At 33.8% G+C, this 21,434-nt stretch overlaps 1 protein-coding gene across 20 annotated transcripts in view; it reads left to right on the top strand.

The window, feature by feature from the left end:
* The window catches only part of ROBO2 (roundabout guidance receptor 2), a 1,701,369-nt gene that overhangs the window by 1,603,219 nt on the left and 76,716 nt on the right, over positions 1–21,434 (top strand). For all 20 annotated transcript variants that reach the window (XM_081063258.1, XM_081063255.1, XM_081063244.1 and 17 more), the window contains 6 exons: positions 3,923–4,128; positions 8,451–8,532; positions 8,965–9,127; positions 10,794–10,960; positions 14,010–14,131; positions 20,676–20,907. In XM_081063258.1, coding sequence (XP_080919384.1) covers positions 3,923–4,128; positions 8,451–8,532; positions 8,965–9,127; positions 10,794–10,960; positions 14,010–14,131; positions 20,676–20,907 — 972 coding nt within the window. The remainder of the gene's footprint in view (positions 1–3,922; positions 4,129–8,450; positions 8,533–8,964; positions 9,128–10,793; positions 10,961–14,009; positions 14,132–20,675; positions 20,908–21,434) is intronic.

The following is a 21,434-nucleotide window of genomic DNA, read 5'->3' on the forward strand; positions in this document are numbered from 1 at the left end:
CTACCGTTGTTACATTTTTTGCACTTAAACTCCTTTCTCAGAAATATTTTTAACTCAAGTGTTCATATAAGATGAGATTGCTAATGGGGATGAAAGGTGCTGTTGAGTAATTTTACTGATTGTAGATTGAGCTTTAATGCATCAATATACTTGAGTTTCAAGATATCCTTTTAAAAGAACTCATTAATTCATTGATACTGTTCTCCAATTCTTCTGCTCTTTTAACCTAAGAAAACTAGAATATTATAATGAGAATTATATGAGTAGAGCCAATAGAATCTAAAAGCACTGGAGAGAAGAAATATACTTATATCTTGATTTGTTGATAATAAATGTCACACGATGATCTTATATGGATGATTTATTGATGATTTGTAATGCAGAGAGAAAACCAGGAAGTTGTTCACAGATCACTGCAAACCCTAAATGTTCATTTAACCATTGACCTTAGTATCATGGAAACCTGTGGTCATCTTCTGCCAATAACATCCTTGAAACTGAAAATTTCTTCTAGCTAGGAGATCTTCAATTACTTTATTGATCAAATTCATGAATGAGCTACTCATTTGGGCAATAAAAAAGAAAGAAACTAATTAGATGTCTTTGGGCTATATCTAATGATTTCAGGAATATGAAAATAAAAGGTTATAAGAAGTTAAATTAAGTCTATGTAGATATTTAATTTGAAACAAAGTAACATTATTTATAATTTCATAAATGATTTCCACTCTGGTACTGCACACTCATTTTTATCATTGAATTTAAAAATTATAATGTTTTGTGAATTTGGCCTTCCCTTTTTGACCCATTAAGAAAATAAACTCGATGAAACTTTCTATCTGAATATCTATTTTCACAATAATTGCCAAATATGCCACAATTGGTAAAACACTGTACTTTCACATTTTCTGAAGATTATTTCATTTACTTTGAAAATGAAACATTTGATCAGGAAAATCGTTGAAATGATGGTTCTAATTTTTATTTATAGGGAGTACATCAATAATGTTTTATTGGTTTTCTTAGGTTTTTATAAGGTTTTCTATGTACATATATACACACATACATACATATGCACACACAGTTTAATACATATTTTGATGCAGTAGGTTTAGGTTTATTGGAAGTCCACTGTATCTTGACAGATAGAGGACCTGTATAATAATGTCTATTTTAAATTTAACTTGTTTGGCTTTCTCATGGTAGGCTCTAAAAGGGCTGCTTAATTTATTGTTTTTCCCCAAAGCTGTGAACCCTTAGTAATAAAGATGATTCATACAGGTTGAGAAATAATCATATAAACTGGTGTTTATAGAAGTTGATAAGCCAAGGAACTTAGAGCTTTGATAAGCAAACTGACTTTTTCGATGATGAGCATTGTAATACAACGTGACTTTCTTGAGAAAATACTATTTCTCTTTATAATTGCATAACAAAAAAACAGATTTTTTTTTTCTTATTTGAAGAAATGGCTGATTTTAGGGCTGGTCAGGATTTATATAAGATAAGCCTAGAGCATCTTATAGTATCAAAAAGTAAGGACGTACTTAAACAAAATAAAACAAAAGCAGAAACTCACACATTGTCGATGGTGGGGGGCTGGATGTCAAAGGAGCACAGGAGCGCCCTGAAAGAGTGCCCACTGGCCAATGTAGAAATTTGAGCAAAAAAAAACAAATAAACTAATATTAAATTATAAATCAAAGTATAAGATAAATATCCATGAGTACAAGTTGACAGAAAAAAAAAATGACTGAATAAAGTAATAAATGAAGATGAGACAAATCTGTACACAAGAATTCCAAATATTTTTTGTAAATACTCTGCCCTAAAGAAAGTGGAGATTAACTCCCCAGTCTTTAAGTGTGGGCTGCCCTGAGTCATTCTTCCCAAATGGCACAGTATGCAAAGTGGGGAAAGTTACTTTACAGTGGAGAAACCTGACAAACACCTCAGCCACGTGATCATAGTTCACATCAACAGTGATAAGTTGGTTTTTAAAAAAATTTTTCCCCCTTTACCCATTTCTTTCATGCTCCGCCCCCTGCCTCTGGCAACCACCAGTCTGGTCTCTGTATCTATGATCTTGGAATTTGTGTTTTTTTTAATTTGTTTTTTGTTTTTAGATTCAGATATAAAATTTTAAAATACAAATTTAGACTTTTCCAATTTTAAAAATTTATATATATGTATATGTATATATATACATACATACATACATACATACGTATACATATATATATGTATATATCCACAGTTGGCTCTTGTAATGTGAGAATTAGGGGCACTGATCCCCTTCATAGTTGAAAATCTATGTCTAACTTTTGACTCCCCCAAATCTTAACTACTAACAGCCTACTGTTTACCAGAAGCCTTACAGATAACATAGAAAGTTGACTGACACATGTTTCGTGTATCATATGTATTATATACTGTATTCTTACAATAAAGTAAGCTAGGGAAAATAAAATATTACGAAATCATAAGAAAGAGAAAATGCATTTACAGTATTTATTTTAAAAATAAACATGTAAGTGGACCCCACAGTTTCATCCCATATGTGTGTATATATGCGTGCTTTTAACTTTATATGTGTATAAATATAATATAATACATGTAAAATAAAAAGCACACTTTGGATAATTAACCAAAATCTATGCTGAACTTTATAGAACTTTCTCTTTAGAAAGTTTTCCTTGGACCTGGATACATAAATTCCATTATGATGTGGTTTTCTCGTTAGTTCTAGATGAAAGTTTGCCTCCAATTGACTCCATATTTCCATCACACATTTAAATAACACTATACATTTTTTAAATTTTTTTAAAAGAATTTTTATTGGGGAAGGGGAACAGGACTTTATTGGGGAACAGTGTGAACTTCCAGGTCTTTTTTACAAGTCAAGCTGTTGTCCTTTCAATCTTAGTTGTGGAGGGCGCAGATCAGCTCCAGGTCCAGCTGCTGTTTCTAGTTGCAGGGGGCGCTGCCCACCATCCCTTGCGGGACTCGAAGAGCTAAACCAGCAACCTTGTGATTGAGAGCCCACTGGCCCATGTGGGAATCGAACCAGCAGCCTTTGGAGTTAGGAGCATGGAGCTCTAACTGCCTGAGCCACTGGGCCAGCACTAATACTATATATTTTGATATATTTCCTAAATCATTATGAAATACTTTTAAAGGCACCGAAGCTGCAATTCAATAAAAACCACACTAAACTAAAGTTCGTGAGATTATAGAGTTTTTCCAATGAACACAGGAACTGGTTTATATGTAAACACTGCTGAAAACCCAATATTTGTCATGCCACAAATAAAGTCTACTTAGATTGCTTACCTTTGCTTAATTGTAAGGACTAATTAAATTGTATCATCCAAATTATAGCACTATAATCTAAAGACTCATCACAATTTTGGAAATAAATTATTTCTAATCAAATATTTTAACATCAACCAAAATATTATAGTCTATATACATACAGCATTGACTGATGTTATGAAGAGTGAAATTATGTATTAAACATGTATTTATAATAAAAGCAAAAGTGAAAAATGATTCTACCCATGTGATATTCCTCAGGCTTTCTTAAATATGCATATGAGAGATAAAATGAGTGCTATAAACTATCCATATTTTCATTTTTATTTTAATCTGATTACGCCCTTCAATAACATAAGGCTTTCTAAAATGTTGGAATTTATTCCATCATCATCTTAATTATAGGTAATTCAGAGTAAATTATAAACAAAACTATCACTTCAGCATAGTATTTATAAATATATGTATAGATGATAGATAAATGATGGATATACAGAATACATTATGAGGGATATGTATGACTTTAACCTTACTTTTAATATCAAGATATCAAGACTACTGAATTTCCTAGAAATTAAAATATTCTGAAAATATCTTTATGCTTTAGTTTTGACAGATAGACCTCCACCCATAATTCTACAAGGCCCAGCCAACCAAACGCTAGCAGTAGACGGTACAGCGTTACTGAAATGTAAAGCTACTGGTGATCCTCTTCCTGTAATTAGCTGGTTAAAGGAGGGATTCACTTTTCTGGGTAGAGATCCAAGAGCAACTATACAAGAGCAAGGGACATTGCAGATTAAAAACTTACGGGTAAGTAATGTTTGACTTGCTTTTGGATCTTCATGTTAACATAATACTGCCCTAGAAAAAACTGTGTTGTAAACTCAAAATCTTATATGTCAGCACTGTTGCTATACATTTTATTATAGGCCATGTTAGTTTTTGTTGTACAAATGATGAATCCAAATTAGACGGAAGATCATCATCCTTATGTTGCTCTTACATTTCTAACAGACCTAGAGATCTTTTATTCCTTCATCTTAACCCATATGTATGCAATCATTGAAACTAAAAACCTTAAACACATACAGTTAATGATAGTAATAGAATGTTTAAAATAATTTGAAAGTGATGAATGCTTCTGATTTACTCCGATGAACAAAGAAATTTTGTAAGGAAATGTGAATAAATTGGCTCTAACAAACAGTTGTGTTGAAAAAATAAAGAGATGAGTCTGGATACATTGGAAGTAGGGTTAGGTAGTCCAGTTGGTGGAACATCTTATATTTTACATGAAGTTGCTGTGGAATCTAGATGTAAACCTCTGGACAAGAGCAAGCGATTCTGGTCTTTTAACAGAGGACGATGTGATAGAGAATGATTATTTCTGCCAATTTAAACAAGTTAGACCTGCTTCAGGACCAACTGAAAATAAATGTGTCCTTCTGAGTATTATATTAGCTATCTACCATTATGTAACAATATTAGCGAAAACTTAGAGGCTTAAAGAGACGCACAGTTATTATCTCACACTGTCTGTGGATTAGAAGCCTGGGCGTGACTTAGCTGGGGCTTCTGCTTCAGGGTCCCACCAGGTTACAACAGGTGTCAGGGTTGTGGTTTCATCTGCAGATTGACTGGGGATTGATTTGATTCCAAGTAACATTCAGTTTCTTGCGAGTGATGACCTCAGTCTCTTGCTTGCTGCTGGCTGAAGGCTGCCTTCCGTTCCTTGCCTTTTGGATAGTTCCAAACGATAGCTCGCTTCCTCAAAGGCAACAAGAAAGAGAATCTCTTGGCAAGATAAGCATTGCATTTCTAAGCAACATAATCACAAATGTGACATCCTGTCATCCTTGTCTATTCTGTTGACCAGAAGTAAGTCAATAGTCCCCACACACAGTCAAGGTGAGCGAATATCCAAGGTGTGAATATCCAGATAATGTATCCTGGGGGCCACTTTCCCTCCACAAGTATATTCATCTAATTCAACCAAATACAGAGAGCCTCCCCTCCATGTAGCAAGTGCAAAAGCAGTTACAAGATTGGGATTGAGAGACAGAACTGAGATGGTTGATATAATAGTGCATGAAGAAAAATTGATTGAAAATGGTTCAGTGGAAGATCAATTAGTAGAATCTGACATCTAGGGAGAAATTGGGAACCGAGATGAAGAAAAAACAAAATCAAAACCCTCCCCCAGAAAGAACCCCAAAAACCCATGTAATATTTTCCCTTCCAGAAGCAAGGGTAAGAAGATAAAATGTTTTTATGCCATGTGTTTTCAAATGATCACTCTGTGGAATGCTTTTCTCTTACAATGCAAATGTATTTGCCATCACACACCTTTCTCATGTTTATCTGTGTATCATATAGACACATATACAAAAGGAAGAATGACTTTTTCTCATCATGTGCATGGACACACAAACACAAATCTTTAATTTATTCTTATAATTGATACATATACTGAGGGTGCCAAAAAATGTATACATATTTTAAGGAAGGAAAAAAACTGCATTAAAATTGTAATAATATATACCAATAACAAAATATGAATAAAAGCACTTGTATACATTTTTTTGGCACCCTTAGTATATATTTTTTATTTTAATATTGAGACAGCGGTATTAATTATTATTCTAAGTAGGAAAAAATGATGTCAGTTTCAGTTAAAAGAAAAATAAATTAATACAGATTTTTAGCCTATTTTTTTTATTGATTGTTAACCTTCTTTGAAGAAAATGGGAGTTATTAAAAAATTAATGCTAACTCTCCTTGAGTAAACTCTGTAACCTCTCTCTCTGGACTAAAGGCAGACTTGGGCCATGGAGGTTAATGCATTTTCAGTGCGCTGTTGAATTAGAGGGTGTGTTTGAATAGTCAAGATCCCCAGTAGTGTTTGAAAGAAGCAATTAAGGGTGGGTGCTTGATGATGTCAAACAAACTTTGAGCCTTCTGACAGGCTTCTGAGTAGTCTCTCCAAGATGCAGGCTCCTGGGAGCTTGTCTGCAGCCAAACTACACAAAAACAGTAGGTGATGGAGGGTAGAGGGTGACAGCAAACGAATCTCTTTTGAAAGCATTTGGTTAAGGATAAAAAGAGAAAGATGGAAAATATGTGAAGCACTCGTGATCAGAAAAGACATTTCAAGTTGAAGGAATAAAAATGCTTGTGATGATGATGGTGACACAGCAGTGACATTTAGCAGTGATAGTTAGGCTTTTGATAGCACTTTTTTGCTGAACTCCAAAACGAAATGTCTTTTTCTGCAAGATGATTGTCTTTAAAGGGAGATGAAATGTGCTTCACAGTATTTCACTCGTATCAAAAGACTTTCTGTAGGAACTATTCCTTTGTCTCACTATTTCTTTTTCAGCACTTAATGCAAGGAGGAAAGGTGTGTGTTGAACATTGTATTCTGTAGTAAAGCTAATTGGTAGCTGAGTCTGTATCTTTTGAGAAGTAGAACATTCCGATATTCATTAAAACACACCTACCACCGCTAATGTCAGACTTGTATCTCTACACTATGACAAAAAGATGCAGTTAAGAAGCATCACTACACACTCGTCTTTTCACATTTGCACAGAAGAAAAAGTGCCACATTTTAATTCAACAGCTAAAATAAAATGCAAATTCTTTACTCTTTCACAGACCACATTCAAATGAACATCTGATTAAAATTCAGCTTCGGCTCATTATGTTTAGTTTGTGAGTGATGCTTCTTAATGCAAAGATTTCTAATGACTGTCATGCATGCACAGCTTCCTTGGAAAGAATGGCTCTTTCTACATTGGCTAGCCCCCATCATCCCTCTACACAGCAGAAGACAATTGTATGGAGATAATGTGGCAAAGAACAATGTTCCTGGGTAATTTGAAACTTAAGGTGAAATACATAATGGCATTTAAAAGCAATTAAAATGGTGAAACGGCAGTAACATACACACATTAATGATTTACCTGAGAATCTATTGTGGGAGGTGGAGTCATCCATACACTTACATTTTTAACTCAGCAGATATATTCCGTAAACTCCCATATTTCATCAACAAAGAGACTAATGTTCATCACAGAATTTGAATTCTGCATCTTCTGACTTTTCTTATTTTGTTCGGTCATCAGTTTCTCTTCCCAATCTCACTTTTCCTTCAGCCCTAAACTGATGTGAATGAATGTTTGCAATGTAAGCCCACGAGGCTCACCCCCAGGGAAGGTTTGGAATCACATATGTGAGTGATCTTGGGGCGTTTGTCAATGTATGATCACATAATCTTCAGTTTTTGTTTTTTTTTTAACTTTTGTAAAAGAGAACTCTTGATTACATTATCCCTTATTCTTAAAAGTCTTTTGCCGCTCTTCAAAGAATAACAAAAACATTTTAAGCGATCAGCAAAATACCAGTTTTTAGGTATGCTTATAAAGAGTTCTGTATTAAATTATTTCTATGGTCCCTTTGGGCTCTAACTTGCAATGAATGGTTTGTTTATTTTGTGATGACACAACTTTATTTCATTCACTGTTACACTGTTACAATTTAAATATAACTGAGTACTGATCTCTTTAAAGGGAAAGTTTTCATTTAAAATTATTTTTTTTTAATTTTTCTCACATTTCTCCATGTCTTTTTTTTTAAAAAGAAGGGTCCGCCCCCTTCTCAGTGCTTATTTATTCCTGGGTATATTTTATTCATGGAAACATAGTTTATTGGAGACAGAGAGGACAGATTTGTATTACCAATCTCTGAATGTTTATAAGATTCTGCAAAATTCTGTCCTGAGTTGTCCATATCCAACTCTGACACAGTGAAGTCCCAACAAAAACTGGAGTTAAAAGGTAATCGTATTACTGTGGAGGCAAGTGTATTACTGTGGAGACAGACAAATAAAGTTGACCAGGTAAATAACATTTAGTTGTAGAAATATAATTTTAATATTTTGGATCACTATTGTGAATAAAATTATATGAATTCATTTCAATATTTTTTGTGTTCATATAATTGACTAATGTACAACTGGACAACCAAACGATACATCACATTTTAGGAAATTAAATATTATCATTTGAAAATTGAGTAATTATTCCACAAATTAATTGACTCTTTAATTCTCTCTGTTTCTTGCATACTAGATTTCTGATACTGGCACTTACACTTGTGTGGCTACAAGTTCAAGTGGGGAGACTTCCTGGAGTGCTGTGCTGGATGTGACAGGTGATTTCTTTGTGAATTATCTTAAGAGAAACAATCGTGAACCCATTTTAGTCATTAGCTCATTATCAAATAAGAAATTAAGAAGAGATCAAGGTTTTAAATTAATTAAATAGAAATACTAATCATATGCCACTTTTTAATTCCTGCCCCACTTGGTACATAGAATTGCATGTATGCAATTTGATACATTTGTCTTTGACAACCTTGTAATTTTATTTTCTCTGTCTACAGAGAAAGCAATTCTGATCATGTGTGAAAGTAAACATTTATTAACATGTAGGAAAAGCAAATATTCACTTATATACTTTGATTCACAAAGATGAATTGTTCACTGTCTCAGTCAAGGTCTTTAATAGATTATTTTCCTTCTTTTAAGCATTGTTGTTAGCATATGAAATCAGAAATAAAGCTTTTTCTCCTTGTTCTCTATAGAATCTGGAGCACCAATCAGTAAAAACTATGATTTAAGTGACCTGCCAGGGCCACCATCCAAACCCCAGGTCACTGATGTTACTAAGAACAGTGTCACCTTGTCCTGGCAACCAGGTACCCCTGGAACCCTCCCAGCAAGTGCATATATCATTGAGGCATTCAGGTATGGGACTGTTCCTTTTCTCGCCTTTGATTTTTGCTTTGGCTTTTATATCCTATACCTCACATGAGCTACCCTACTGTTTTATTTTAAGGACATATCAATCAGTGTGTTTTAAGAATTTACCTTTAAATCTGACTTTATTTAAGAATACACTTTAGTGTTGTTTTTTTTTTTTAAATTTATGACTTAATTATAAGATAAAATATGCATTACCCATGTCTAAGTCTGCAGGGATCTATTCATGACATAATCACTTAGCTCCTTTCTTTTCCCTGACCATTATAAGGATTTAAGATGAGGATTTTGTCATTAGAACTAGGCAGAAAATAATTTTTATTAGGCACAGGGACCTTTTTTAGTTATGCAAAGTTTGTTGAGGCACTCAACCCTGGATCTTTCCTTCCTAATAATTAGAGCAGAACTTAAAATAATCCCAATGTTTTTATGTTATATATTTGAATACATCTATTGAGAATGCCTAAGAGAAAATTAAAAACTACAGTTAAGAAATTGATTTAATGCACCTTTGGTTGCTGAAATCATAAGCTATGTCCAATTGTTATTTGAAATAATTGTCACCAATTTAAGGATATAAACTATAAATTAGCAAAGGTCATTATTAAATTGTCTTAGGAGAATTTGACAAAATACTTATACAAATGGGAAAATGTAGCTTCAGATTCAGTGTCAGTATGCTGTTATTTGCTGTTATAAAGATAATGTTAGCTACCATCCTTTTCAAGCATTAGGACAAATGCTTAAAAAAACACGAAAAACAATGCTTTCATTTTAGGCGTCCCTAGTCCATTTAAGGTAATGATTGATACATAGTTTTCAAATTTCAAAATACAATTTTCCTATAATCTCCATGCTTTGTTGTGTAAGGACTTCTGAAAAATAAACAGAAGGACCTGAAAATCACTTTTTTCTCTTCATTCTGAACAAAAGCAGCATTTAACCCTAGACAAACTGTTCTGAATGGATGCCCTGTCTGTAGGTGGTTGGAAGGGGTCCACACGTGCAGATTCAGAGATATTTCACCATTCCAAGAAGAGAAGTCACAATACTGTGTAATGTAAAATTGTATTAAAAATGTGACTGAGGGAAAATATTCATTACATGCTTCCTTTCTTCTTTTACAGATATGTAGTTTTAGAAGGCTCTATTATAATATTGCATGTGGAATTGATGCAAAAGAACTCACACCTTGTAACAGGAAAATGTATTGGCATAATTTACTCTGTAGTCCATTTATTCTTTCTACAGGTTAATTCTTTTCAAGGTATATATATATATACATTTACGAGGACCATATTTATTGTATAAACTTGATGTTGTGATCTTGGCCTCTGTTCCTTTTACAGGTATTCATTTAGTGGGCTGCTGTGCATTAGCAAAAGGCTGTCACATCTCCTGGGCTGAGTTTAATTTTGTTGTGCATGGCACTTTCGTTAGGTGGGCTCGGCTTTGTTGTTGAATAAACCGAAATCATCCAATGTTTCATTTATTGGGCTGAACACTTCAAGCGTTTTGTGTGTGTGTGTGTGTGTGTGTGTGTGTGCGTGTGTGTTTAATTTTCAGCCATTAACTTTTGTCATTGATACCCAACTCCATTTCTGGTATCTTTATGACTTTTCTTTAAATGAAATTTCTGTTCATGTTTCAGCCAATCAGTGAGCAATAGCTGGCAGACAGTGGCAAATCATGTAAAGACCACCCTCTACACAGTGAAAGGACTGCGGCCTAATACCATCTATTTATTCATGGTCAGAGCGATTAACCCCCAAGGTCTCAGTGACCCAAGCCCTATGTCAGATCCTGTGCGCACACAAGGTAATTCCAACAGCTGTAAACATGACTGGTTCTAGAAGGAGGCATAAAGCAGATCTTTAAGAACAAAGGGATTGTACGAGGAAAGATACTTGTGTCCATATTGCTTGTAATGATTCAGTAGACCTGAGCCAGTTGAAGAGAAGGAAACATGCTGTTCACCTTGGTGTGTGGGTCCTATTTCTGGAGGTGTCAGGGTCTATTTGGTAAAAAATTAAACAAAATAATTAGTTATATTTATACAGCAAGAGTGCGCAATTGAGGGCTTTACTATGTTTCAAAAGGAGGGAAAATATTTCTCCTTTAATATTAGTTATACAGTATCAAAAAAGCGATCTGTAATGGACAAAATGCCCAGATAGGGATATCAAAATTACCTCTTATTGTTCAGAAACTCTATTTTTATAATGCAGTGAGTCTCAAGGTGTGGTTCCCACAGAAGCAGCATCTCATCACATGGGACAATGTTAGCAATTTAGGTTCTCCGGCCCCGTCTCAGATGCCCCAGGGGTGGGGCCAAACAGGTAATGCCAATACACAAGTTTGACAAGTATCGCTGCAGTGTATTTTACTAAACCAGATGTTTAAAGGAGCAGTTTGTTTCAGAAAGAAGTAAATCAAATTTTCTTCCTGTGATATGCAATTCTTCTGACTAATTTTAAAAAACCCATACAGAACACTGTAATATAAGATGAAAACAAAAGATTTGTCATCTTGTCTTTAGTAGCCTGTCTCTTCGAATGGAAAAGTCACTGGAGTCTAAGGGTTAATATAGGATGTGGCATTATGCATTAATAAAAGAGAAATGGTGGCTTTATTTTTTGTTACAACCAATTTTCCACATGATTCTTGAGAAAGGGTTAATTATGTCTGGTTCGTTAAAGACTTTGAACAAGATATAATTCAAAATAGTATTTTTATGCCATGAAAAGCACTATAGAGCCATAAAATATTATTATAATTACGATGTAGTTCAGTGATAGTAACTCGCATGCTATTATAACAGAGAAGGGTGCCTTACAGGAATCAAGTGGCATGAAGTTACCATGTGATTTTGAAACGTCGCTGACATGATGACAGTCAAGGGAGGAGAGCATGCCACTGTGCTATTGTTCTCTGAGCAGTAATGTGATTAATTTTCCATGATGATAAAGGGCCTGTAGGTAAAGAACCTGTCTCAAGAGAAAGAAAAAGTACAACAAGGAATTTGAAGACCTGAAACTGGTTCTGTTTTACCTTGCCTGGATCTAATTGCTTTTAGTGTGTCTGAATTTAATGAGTAAATTAAATTATTGAAATTGGAAAAGAAGAGGTGTATGGTTTTAAGTCAGGAAATACTAGTATTTAGATCCTTTTTACCTGTGTGGATAGAAATAGTTTTTTGTGTGTAGCTGCAGCAGAAGGTGAGGAGAGAACAGAATGGAGAAAAGTTTTGTTGTGATTAAATCCGGCAGAACTTGATCATTCAATAACTGTGCCAGTCACTAAACCTTGACTCATAAAATAACTTCTCAGTGAAAAGGTCAAGAAAGATTAATGAAAAGTTGTTTGTGATCTGGGTTGTTCCGGTTGAGAGACTATATAGTGCCAAAGACTGATGTTCTCTTAACAGATATTAATAGGAAAACTCATGTTTTGTGTCTGAATGTCAGGATCAGTTTTTGACACCACATGTTCAGCAGCTTTGCGTTCTGCAAACCTCTTCAAAGAACACTTTACTGTACGAGCTCTTCTTTTTCAAAGCTATTAAATACCACAGAATTTAGAATTCTTTTATTTCAGTAAGGCAGCAAATATTGCACCATCAACATCAGAGTAGACTACAGATATATTGGCAAAGGTCAACATTATTCACATAATATTAATAATGTGTTTGTTTCTAAATCAAACTTGCTCTGCTATTTATCTTAAGGATAAAAATAAAAAGTGGAACTGGAAACAAATCAACAAAGTGTAGTTCCCAATTGTTTAAGACCCAATTTAAGTTAGCACACCCAATTTAAGTTATGGCTGAGGTATGCACTTAAAGTATTTTTGCATGAGTGTTGTATTGTGGCCTGAGAAAACAGGAGAAAACAGATTAAGAAAATAAATCATTTTAAATTGGACTTTCTTCCTTAAATAAGTAGTTAGAGAAAAAAAAATTCAACTAAACATTACAGTGTACCAGTTAAAGAAATTGATTTGACTGTGAAATTCAGTGTTTGGTATCAATTTGTGGAACCTGGATGTCTATAATTTGTAATTTTTAATGGATACATAGAATATAAACCATTATATAGGACAAGAGAATAGTATCTAAATGAATGGTGAATAAAGGGGCAGAACAATGTATGGCTGAAAGTATATCATTCTAAACATCACAAATCTTCCTCTCTTCCCTCTTTCCCCCATCACTTCCAAAAAGTAGCAGCATTACCTTTTGTCAAATACTGGCTGACTGCTCAAAATTCCGTACATTAGAACATTTTATCAGTATTCAAAATTTTTCAGTCAAAAGTATTTTTGTGAATTTTGGGAGCTTCTTTCCCCTCTTTCCCTTGTTTTATTTACCTTTAGTGACATAATTCACTTTCCCAGTCCCACTGATTACTTTTTTTCCATGCTCTCAGACTGAAATAGGGCCAGGAATAAGAACATATAATTTACTAACTGGGGCAAAGGATTAAACAAATTTCTAAACAGCAGTTTTCAGATATGGCCCTATTAACTACTCAAGAAAGTCTTTTAACATCTATATAAAACTGATGTTTCCAGAAAAGTCTTACAGCACATATTTTATATTTTAACAAGAAAATAATGGACCTTCCACAACAGAGGGGTTGCATACATTCTTTTATTACCAATATTTTAATAAAGATAAATACAATCTTTTAAATTATATCCTAGCATGGAAGTGTATATATCAATATGCTTTAATGTTTGTGTGTGTCACAAAGGGTTTCTATTTTTCTCCTATAATTATCTCTAATGACATAATATTGGCTTGTATAACATATATTGGCATTTGACTATGAATTTGTTTTCATTGGGAATGGTTCTGTACCTGTAGATATCAGCCCACCAGCACAAGGAGTGGACCACAGACAAGTGCAGAAGGAACTTGGAGACGTCATTGTCCGTCTTCACACGCCTGTTGTGTTGACACCCACGACTGTTCAAGTCACATGGACGGTAAGTTTTCAAAGGCTATATTGATAGCAGTCTCTTTTATTCCTTTAAAAAAAAACAAGCCAAGAAAAGCAAATAAATAAACCCAAAAAAGAGTAATAAAAACAGGACTTAACACCAAGGTGTACGAGTAATCAACTGCAAAACAGAAAAGTATTCAGTAGATAAAAAACAAATACAATAAAAAATAGATTGATTGCAATATAGGCATGACATATTCTGTCTTCTGAATTTCTCACAGCTTTGTTAAGATGTAATTGATATGCCAGAGTTAAAATGTACAATTCAGTGTTTCATAGTGTAGTTACAGAGTTGTGCAGTCATCACCAAAATCTGATTGTAGAACACTTCATCATCCCAAAATGAAATCCTGTGCCCATTAGCAGTCACTACTCCATTCCCCTTACTTAGCCCTTTTCAACCACTAATCTACTCTCTGTCTCTATAGATTTGCCTATTCCTTTCATACAAATGAAACCATGCAATATGTGGTCTTTTGTGTCTGGCTCCTCTCACTCAGCATAATGTTCATGAGATTCATTCATGTTGTAGCGTATATCAGCATTTTGCTCCTTTTTATTATCGAATAGCATCCCATTGTACAGATAGATTACATACCTTTTTTATCTATTCATCTACTAATGCACCTTTGAATTGTTTCCATTTTGGACTATTATGAATGGTGACAACATAAACACTTGTGTCCAAGTCCATATATGTTTACATTTCTCTTGGTATATACCTAGGAATTGTTGAGTAATATGATAATGCTCTGTTTAACATTAAGATGAATGCCAAAATATTGTCCAAAGTGGTTATGGCATTTTATGTGCCACCAGCAATATTTGAAAGTTCTAATTTTGTCCATATCCTTGCCAGTTTTTCTCATATTCTCACCAGCACTTGTTTTCTTTTTTATTATAACCATTCTAGTGGGTGTTAGTGGTATACCACTGTGGTTTTGATTTGCATTGTTTTTAATGACTAATCCTGTTTTGCATCATTTTAAGTGCTTTTGAGAATTTATATGTCTTCCTTAGAGAAATGTCTTCAAATTCTTTGCCCATATTTAAATTGGGTTCTCTTCTTATTATAGTCTTATTAGAGTTCTTTATAATTAGACATAAATTATTTATCAGATATGTGATTTTTAAATATTTTCTGTTAATCTGTGGTTTGTTTTTTACTTTTTTAATGATGTCATTTGAAGCACAAAATATTTTAATTTTGATGAAGATTTCTTCTGAATTTAAACCAACCATCTTTATGTTCTTTTATCTCAGTCTCATCCAGCAGCACCAGACATGTATATAATTTTAATAATTTGACATATAATAAAAAATTAATGGTTTTTAATAAATAAATCAATATTTTAGTATATGCTAAAATGTTCAACTGCATACATTATTAAATGTCAAAATGCCCCTTATTATTTCAAAATGCAAAATGTTTTAATCACATGGTAACAACTTCAATGGAAACAACAAATAGCATAAAAATAGACAACTTAGTCATATTAGAGAACACATGTATCTGTGCGTGTGTGTGTCTGTGTTTTGAGAAGAGCGAGATAATCTTCCCTGAGCTTAATACAATTAGTGCCAGCTTCTCCTTTATGCTCCAGATTTCTCTGTTATAATCTCTAAAAATCCATAAGGAAATATATAAGTATGACAGATGAGCACATAGTTTTTAAGCCCTCTCTGTATGTGATAGATCTTGTATATTGTATAAGTAATAGACATTTTAGTTATGGATACCTAGAAAAAATGTACTTTATAATCTTAATTAGAAACTATGTAGAATTGTCTTTCTGTTATTGTCATTTGTTGTTTTTGTTGTAGAAGAATCACTGTAATGCAAAAAAAAAAAAAAAAAAAAAAAAACTAGATTACTCTCCCTTCCCCTGCTTAAGAGTCAAAGTTTCTTTATTTAGAGAAATAACTGTTTCACCCATTTCCATCAACTTCCTCAAAAAAGCAAGCTTAGAAAGGAAAACTGGTTATTTTTCATCAGTTCTTAATTATATTTGAAGTATACAACACAATGAAGAGAATTATTCCAGTGTTCTCTCAATAATAAATCTTTGAATAAATCCAGCTCAACAAGCACTTTTTGAGAACCAGTTTTGTTCTATATGTTGGGAAGCCCTATATAAAGAGACACAAATCTACTTCAGAGAAACATGGAAATTCTTAATTACCGTACACAGGGATAAAAGCTCTAACATATATCTAAACACCATATAAACAGATATTTCTATCAGAGAAGAGGTGAATAATTCGATCATCAGACACCAGAAAAGGTATCGTCACTCATCTACTACTCTATGAGTAAATATGGAGGCATTATTATATTAGAACAGGAGAATCTTAGTAACATCAGGGCTGCTTAGTCCGGTTTCGTAAATTTATAAAAGGAAACCAATGCATATAAGTTGAACAATGTCCCCAATATCCCATGTCTTTTTATAGCATTAGAATTTTCTTTCTTCAAATCTACTTTTAGTGTTTTCACTGTAAAGATGAACTGTAAACTGCAGACAAATATTTAATATAAAGGGAGGTCTTTGAATGGTGGAATTTCAACATAAGTTCCTGGATACGACATTTTCTTACTTCTTAAGTCAGACCATGTGATCAACCACATTTTTGTCTCCTGAGTGCAATGTTGAGTAATACTTTAACAAAAACAAGACTAAGTTTATGATAGTTTAAGAGTAATTATGATTGGAATTGCATTGTTTTTAATTCCATTTTTGGTATAACTTCACACAGACATATTGTTTCCTGCATCTAATGGTTTCTCTACTTCTGTTCCCATGAAGGAAACATAATGATCTCATCATTTTTCCAATGGCACAGTAGGAGTATTATCTATCTACCATGCCTCTTCCATCTTTCTGTAGCTTTGACTGCATACAAAGCTAACAAAGCCAAGGAAATAGTTCTATTTTTAATAGCAGATTTTTTTCTCCTCATTTTCAGCTGAAAAAGCCTAATCTGCTCTGTTGAGAGTTTTGAAGGGGCTTTTTAAAGCTGCTTCTAACTGTGGGAATTATTTGGATAAGAATCAAAGTCATTATGTTTATGAAGTTAATCACTTTAAACATCATTGAGTTAAAAAGAATAAATCAAATTAGATCCAAATTGCAGGTCAGTAGTCTGGTGGTTCTTTCAGAAGAACCTTGTCATATTCATTTCTATATCTCAAGAAGCTCTTAATTTCTAGTTTGTGGATCTCTCTCCCTCATCAGTTTGACTTCTGTGAGTCTCAAGTCCACGTTTTAATTTCTGTTTTTTCAAAGCAGAGCATCAATTCTGAATACCCTTTCAATAGCTGTCTGCTAAATGATCAAATCAGTTGTTTTCATATATTTTTATTTTTAAAAAGAAAGTGTTTAATTATATGACAGGATATTGTTTCCCATGAATTTGGAGTTACACGTGAGATGAGTATATGTTTGAGAGGTAAATGTAGTGAAATTAAGTCAGACTGGGGGGTGATGTTGGTTGTCAAATAAATTATGACCAAATTTTTTTTTTGGTGTCATATTTTCAATTTGCTAAATGTGTATATTCTTTAAATTATCACATTGTTTGAGTTACAGGTATGTTGGAGTTTGAAAGGAGAAATAGTGTTTTCCCCAACCCCTATGATTAGATTTGGGGCCAAGTTAGGTGGCTTCCCAATGATTGGCAAGATTCAGTTACCAAACATATATGACATTTGTGCTGAAAACCCCATAAGACTAATCTTGAAGCAACACTAGTTAGCAAATGCTACATTCTAAACATGATTGCTCTTATAATGACAGTGGGCAGAACTGATAAGAAAATGTTTGCTTCACAAAGAAAATTGCAATGAATCTCGTACTTAAAAATGTTCATTCTACTTGTTTTGTGTGTGTGTGTGTGTGTGTGTATGTGTGTGTGTGTTTGTATTTGTGTGTGTGTGTGTTCTATTTTGATTCAAGGACAGAAAGAATCACAGACTTTTTGCCCCTTAAAACAGCTCCTGGAGTTGAAACCATGCCCTTGTGAACTAGAATTTCAGAACTCAGCTAAATTCAGATCAGTCACTTAGGAGACTAAGCCCACTAAAGAAGATTCACTTTGAATGTTCAGTATAAGTGGATTTTTTCTAATTGAAGAGGTAGATATTAAGCATCTTATTTAAACATTTTAATGAAAGTGATGATGTGAGGGCCACGAATGCACCCTTGTTTTTTTCAGTGTATTGTTTACTTAACAATGATGCTTTATCATTGTGTATCTCTAAAACTTGAAAAATGCTTTAACATATATTAATTATGTAATTGTTTCTGTGCCCTTGTAATATTAAGTAACCCGAGGCTCAGAAAGTTAAAGAGGCTAAACTGTAACTCAATTGAGACTGAACCTCTCATCATTTCACTTTTTCCTTAAGACAACACTTTTTTATTCATGTTTCAGAAAATACAATTTTTAAAAATTCTATAATCCCATGGAATTGCAGCCAGACCTTACATAATCACAACTAGTAACAAGCATATGGTTTAACTTGAAAATGACCAGCTGTCAAAATGTGCTCCAGAATTCAATGGTGTAGAACGCATACCCAATAAAAATCCCACCTATTTTTTTTAGAGGTAAATTTCAGCATTTTCATTTTTGCTTCCACCTGTAACAACAAATTTCCTTCTGCAAAGAATGTATTGCAACTGCACAAAATCAAGTTAAACTTGTACAGTTATTAAGTAGGTCATTAGAATACACAGGTTGAAGGCAATATACACTGAAGTGAGCGAGGCAATATCATGTAGTAAACATTAGCTTCATAAAGTTCCTAAAACACTTAATTAATGAAAACCAAACATGGATAAAACCAATTTGCCCTGATTTACAGACTCCCTTCATCTGGAAACAGCTGCTTAATGTTCTTCTTAAAAACACAGCTTGCTTCTTTCAGTATTAACAAGCTATTATTGTGAGTTATGTCTTTCTTTCAGTATATAAATTCACTTAACGTGAATGCGGAGAAGTTTATAAAATACAAGCTTAATGTTGTTTTAACATATGCTGCAGTGATTTTTTTGAACACTGACAGTTTTGATGAAAGGTATCTCTCTTTGAGTCTCATAAATTTAACTTTTTGCTTTTGAGTCATCTTGTTTTATAATGTCAGAACAACTTCTGGTTTTCAAAAAATGTGCCCATTTGTGCAGACCCAAACTGGTAGCATGGATGAGGCTTCAAAGATCACGAGCTTTGGCATCAGAGCTGGACTTACTTTTTCATGACAGAACCTCACACAAGCGTAACACTAATTCCAGAAAATCTTTGAGGGTTAGAAAGCTCTCAGGTGGGTAAAGAAATTTTTACTTGTTGAGACTTATCTGCGAAACTGGCCTTAGCTGTACATAGAAACACTCATGGATTTGTCTCCTTCCGAATCTAATTTCATGTATTTGTCTAGCGTGGACACCAAATACAGAAAAATGAGCCTGTGTTCCAGTGTATTTTGATTGAGATTCTGTGTTTTTACATGTTTTGCCTTCATTTAACAATATTTAAAAATGTTACAACTAAAGAAGAAAAACGCTGCCACTAAAGAAGTTAGAAGTTAACACATGAAAGTATCCTTTGTTTATGTTGTATTAAAACTTGGATAAATTTTTTTAAAAGCTGAAATAATTATTTCTAGCGTTACCTTTTGGATTTTATCTCCTCAACTTTCCTAAAATAATGTTTTTCCATTCTTTCTTCATTAAATTGCATACTTTATTTGACAGTGAAATATGTGAACTAGATCCTACTGTCCTTTGCAGACCTCAGAACTAGTTCTTCATGGAGGCTTTATCTTTCCTTCCTGATTTGAAACTTTATCTCCATCTAGGCTTTCTCAGTCCCTTCTACATCTCATTCATAACATGTTTATGTTTATTTTTTATGAATGTAACTTGACATTTTTTGGGTGATTATGAGATAATGCCCATCTTTCACCTGGACTCTAAGCATCATGAGGGCAGGGACCGACTCTACTTTCACTCTCCATTTTTTATCCCCCGAGTTTAGCAAAATTTCTGGCATTTTTAGTAGGAACTCAAAAAATACTTTGTGTAAGTGAAGGTGTTAATGAATGGAAATGGGATGAGAATGGATATCCCTGACTAGTAGTACAATATATATAAAACCACAAAAATAGGAATTGTTAAACACAGGAAAAGGTTAAACAGATGAGGAATGAAGCTGGGAAAATTGGCAGGTCTATGTCTTCTCAGGTTTTTGCACTAATCCAGTGAATTGGAACTAAGTATCTTACATGGCAGGAGGTATTTTCAACATGGGAAAGAATTGTGCCACTCTTCAGTTTTGAAATACCAGGAGCAATGTAAACTCAGAATTAGAAGAGGATGTAAGAAACAGGGAGGTGAATTTGAAAGCCATGGCATCACACAGAGGATGGCCGATGAGGACCAAAATAGGGACGAGAGAAATGAGGGTGGATCCATTGTGGTGCCTCAAATACTTCCGTTTAGTTTCAAAAGCTTTTTGCTGTTTTTCAGGTGGATCGCCAGCCCCAGTTTATTCAAGGCTACCGAGTGATGTATCGTCAGACCTCAGGCCTGCAGGCTACATCAACATGGCAGAATTTAGATGCCAAAGTACCCACTGAACGAAATGCTGTCTTAATCAATCTGAAAAAGGGGGTGACTTATGAAATAAAAGTCCGCCCATATTTTAATGAGTTCCAAGGAATGGATAGTGAACCTAAAACAGTTCGTACTACTGAAGAAGGTCAGTATTCCGATTTCTAACGTAAACCAAACTTATGTGATAATGAAACCAATTTCTGTGGAAGTTTTAGTTTATCGTCTTTAGAAGAGTAACAGGAGGTGAATCTTGGAAATGCCATTTGTTGTTGTTGTTGTTGCTCTGAGAATGCCATAGAATCTGACAACTCAAAAAGAAAAAGAAAAACGACATTCAAGTAATTTTAATTTTTCCTAAGTAAACATTTGCCCCAAATCTCATCTGTCAGTACATTGGAATTTGACTATAATAATTTCCCATGTGTTTTTTATATGGATTAGGCTCACTTGGCTTCATTAGAAGACAGGCTACTGGAGACGCAAGAGTACAGGCTGTGCATTGTCACTCTTTTTCTTTCTTTCTTTCTTTCTTTCTTTCTTTCTTTCTTTCTTTCTTTCTTTCTTTCTTTCTTTCTTTCTTTCTTTTTTTTTTTGGTGTAGTAAAGCATGACATTTTCTTTCATAAGCTTCCTTTGCTGTGACCTCTGCCAGTCTGACTCATAATTTCTAATT

This window comes from Rhinolophus hipposideros (genome assembly GCF_964194185.1).
Source record: "Rhinolophus hipposideros genome assembly, chromosome: 2".
Lineage (NCBI taxonomy): Eukaryota > Metazoa > Chordata > Mammalia > Chiroptera > Rhinolophidae > Rhinolophus > Rhinolophus hipposideros.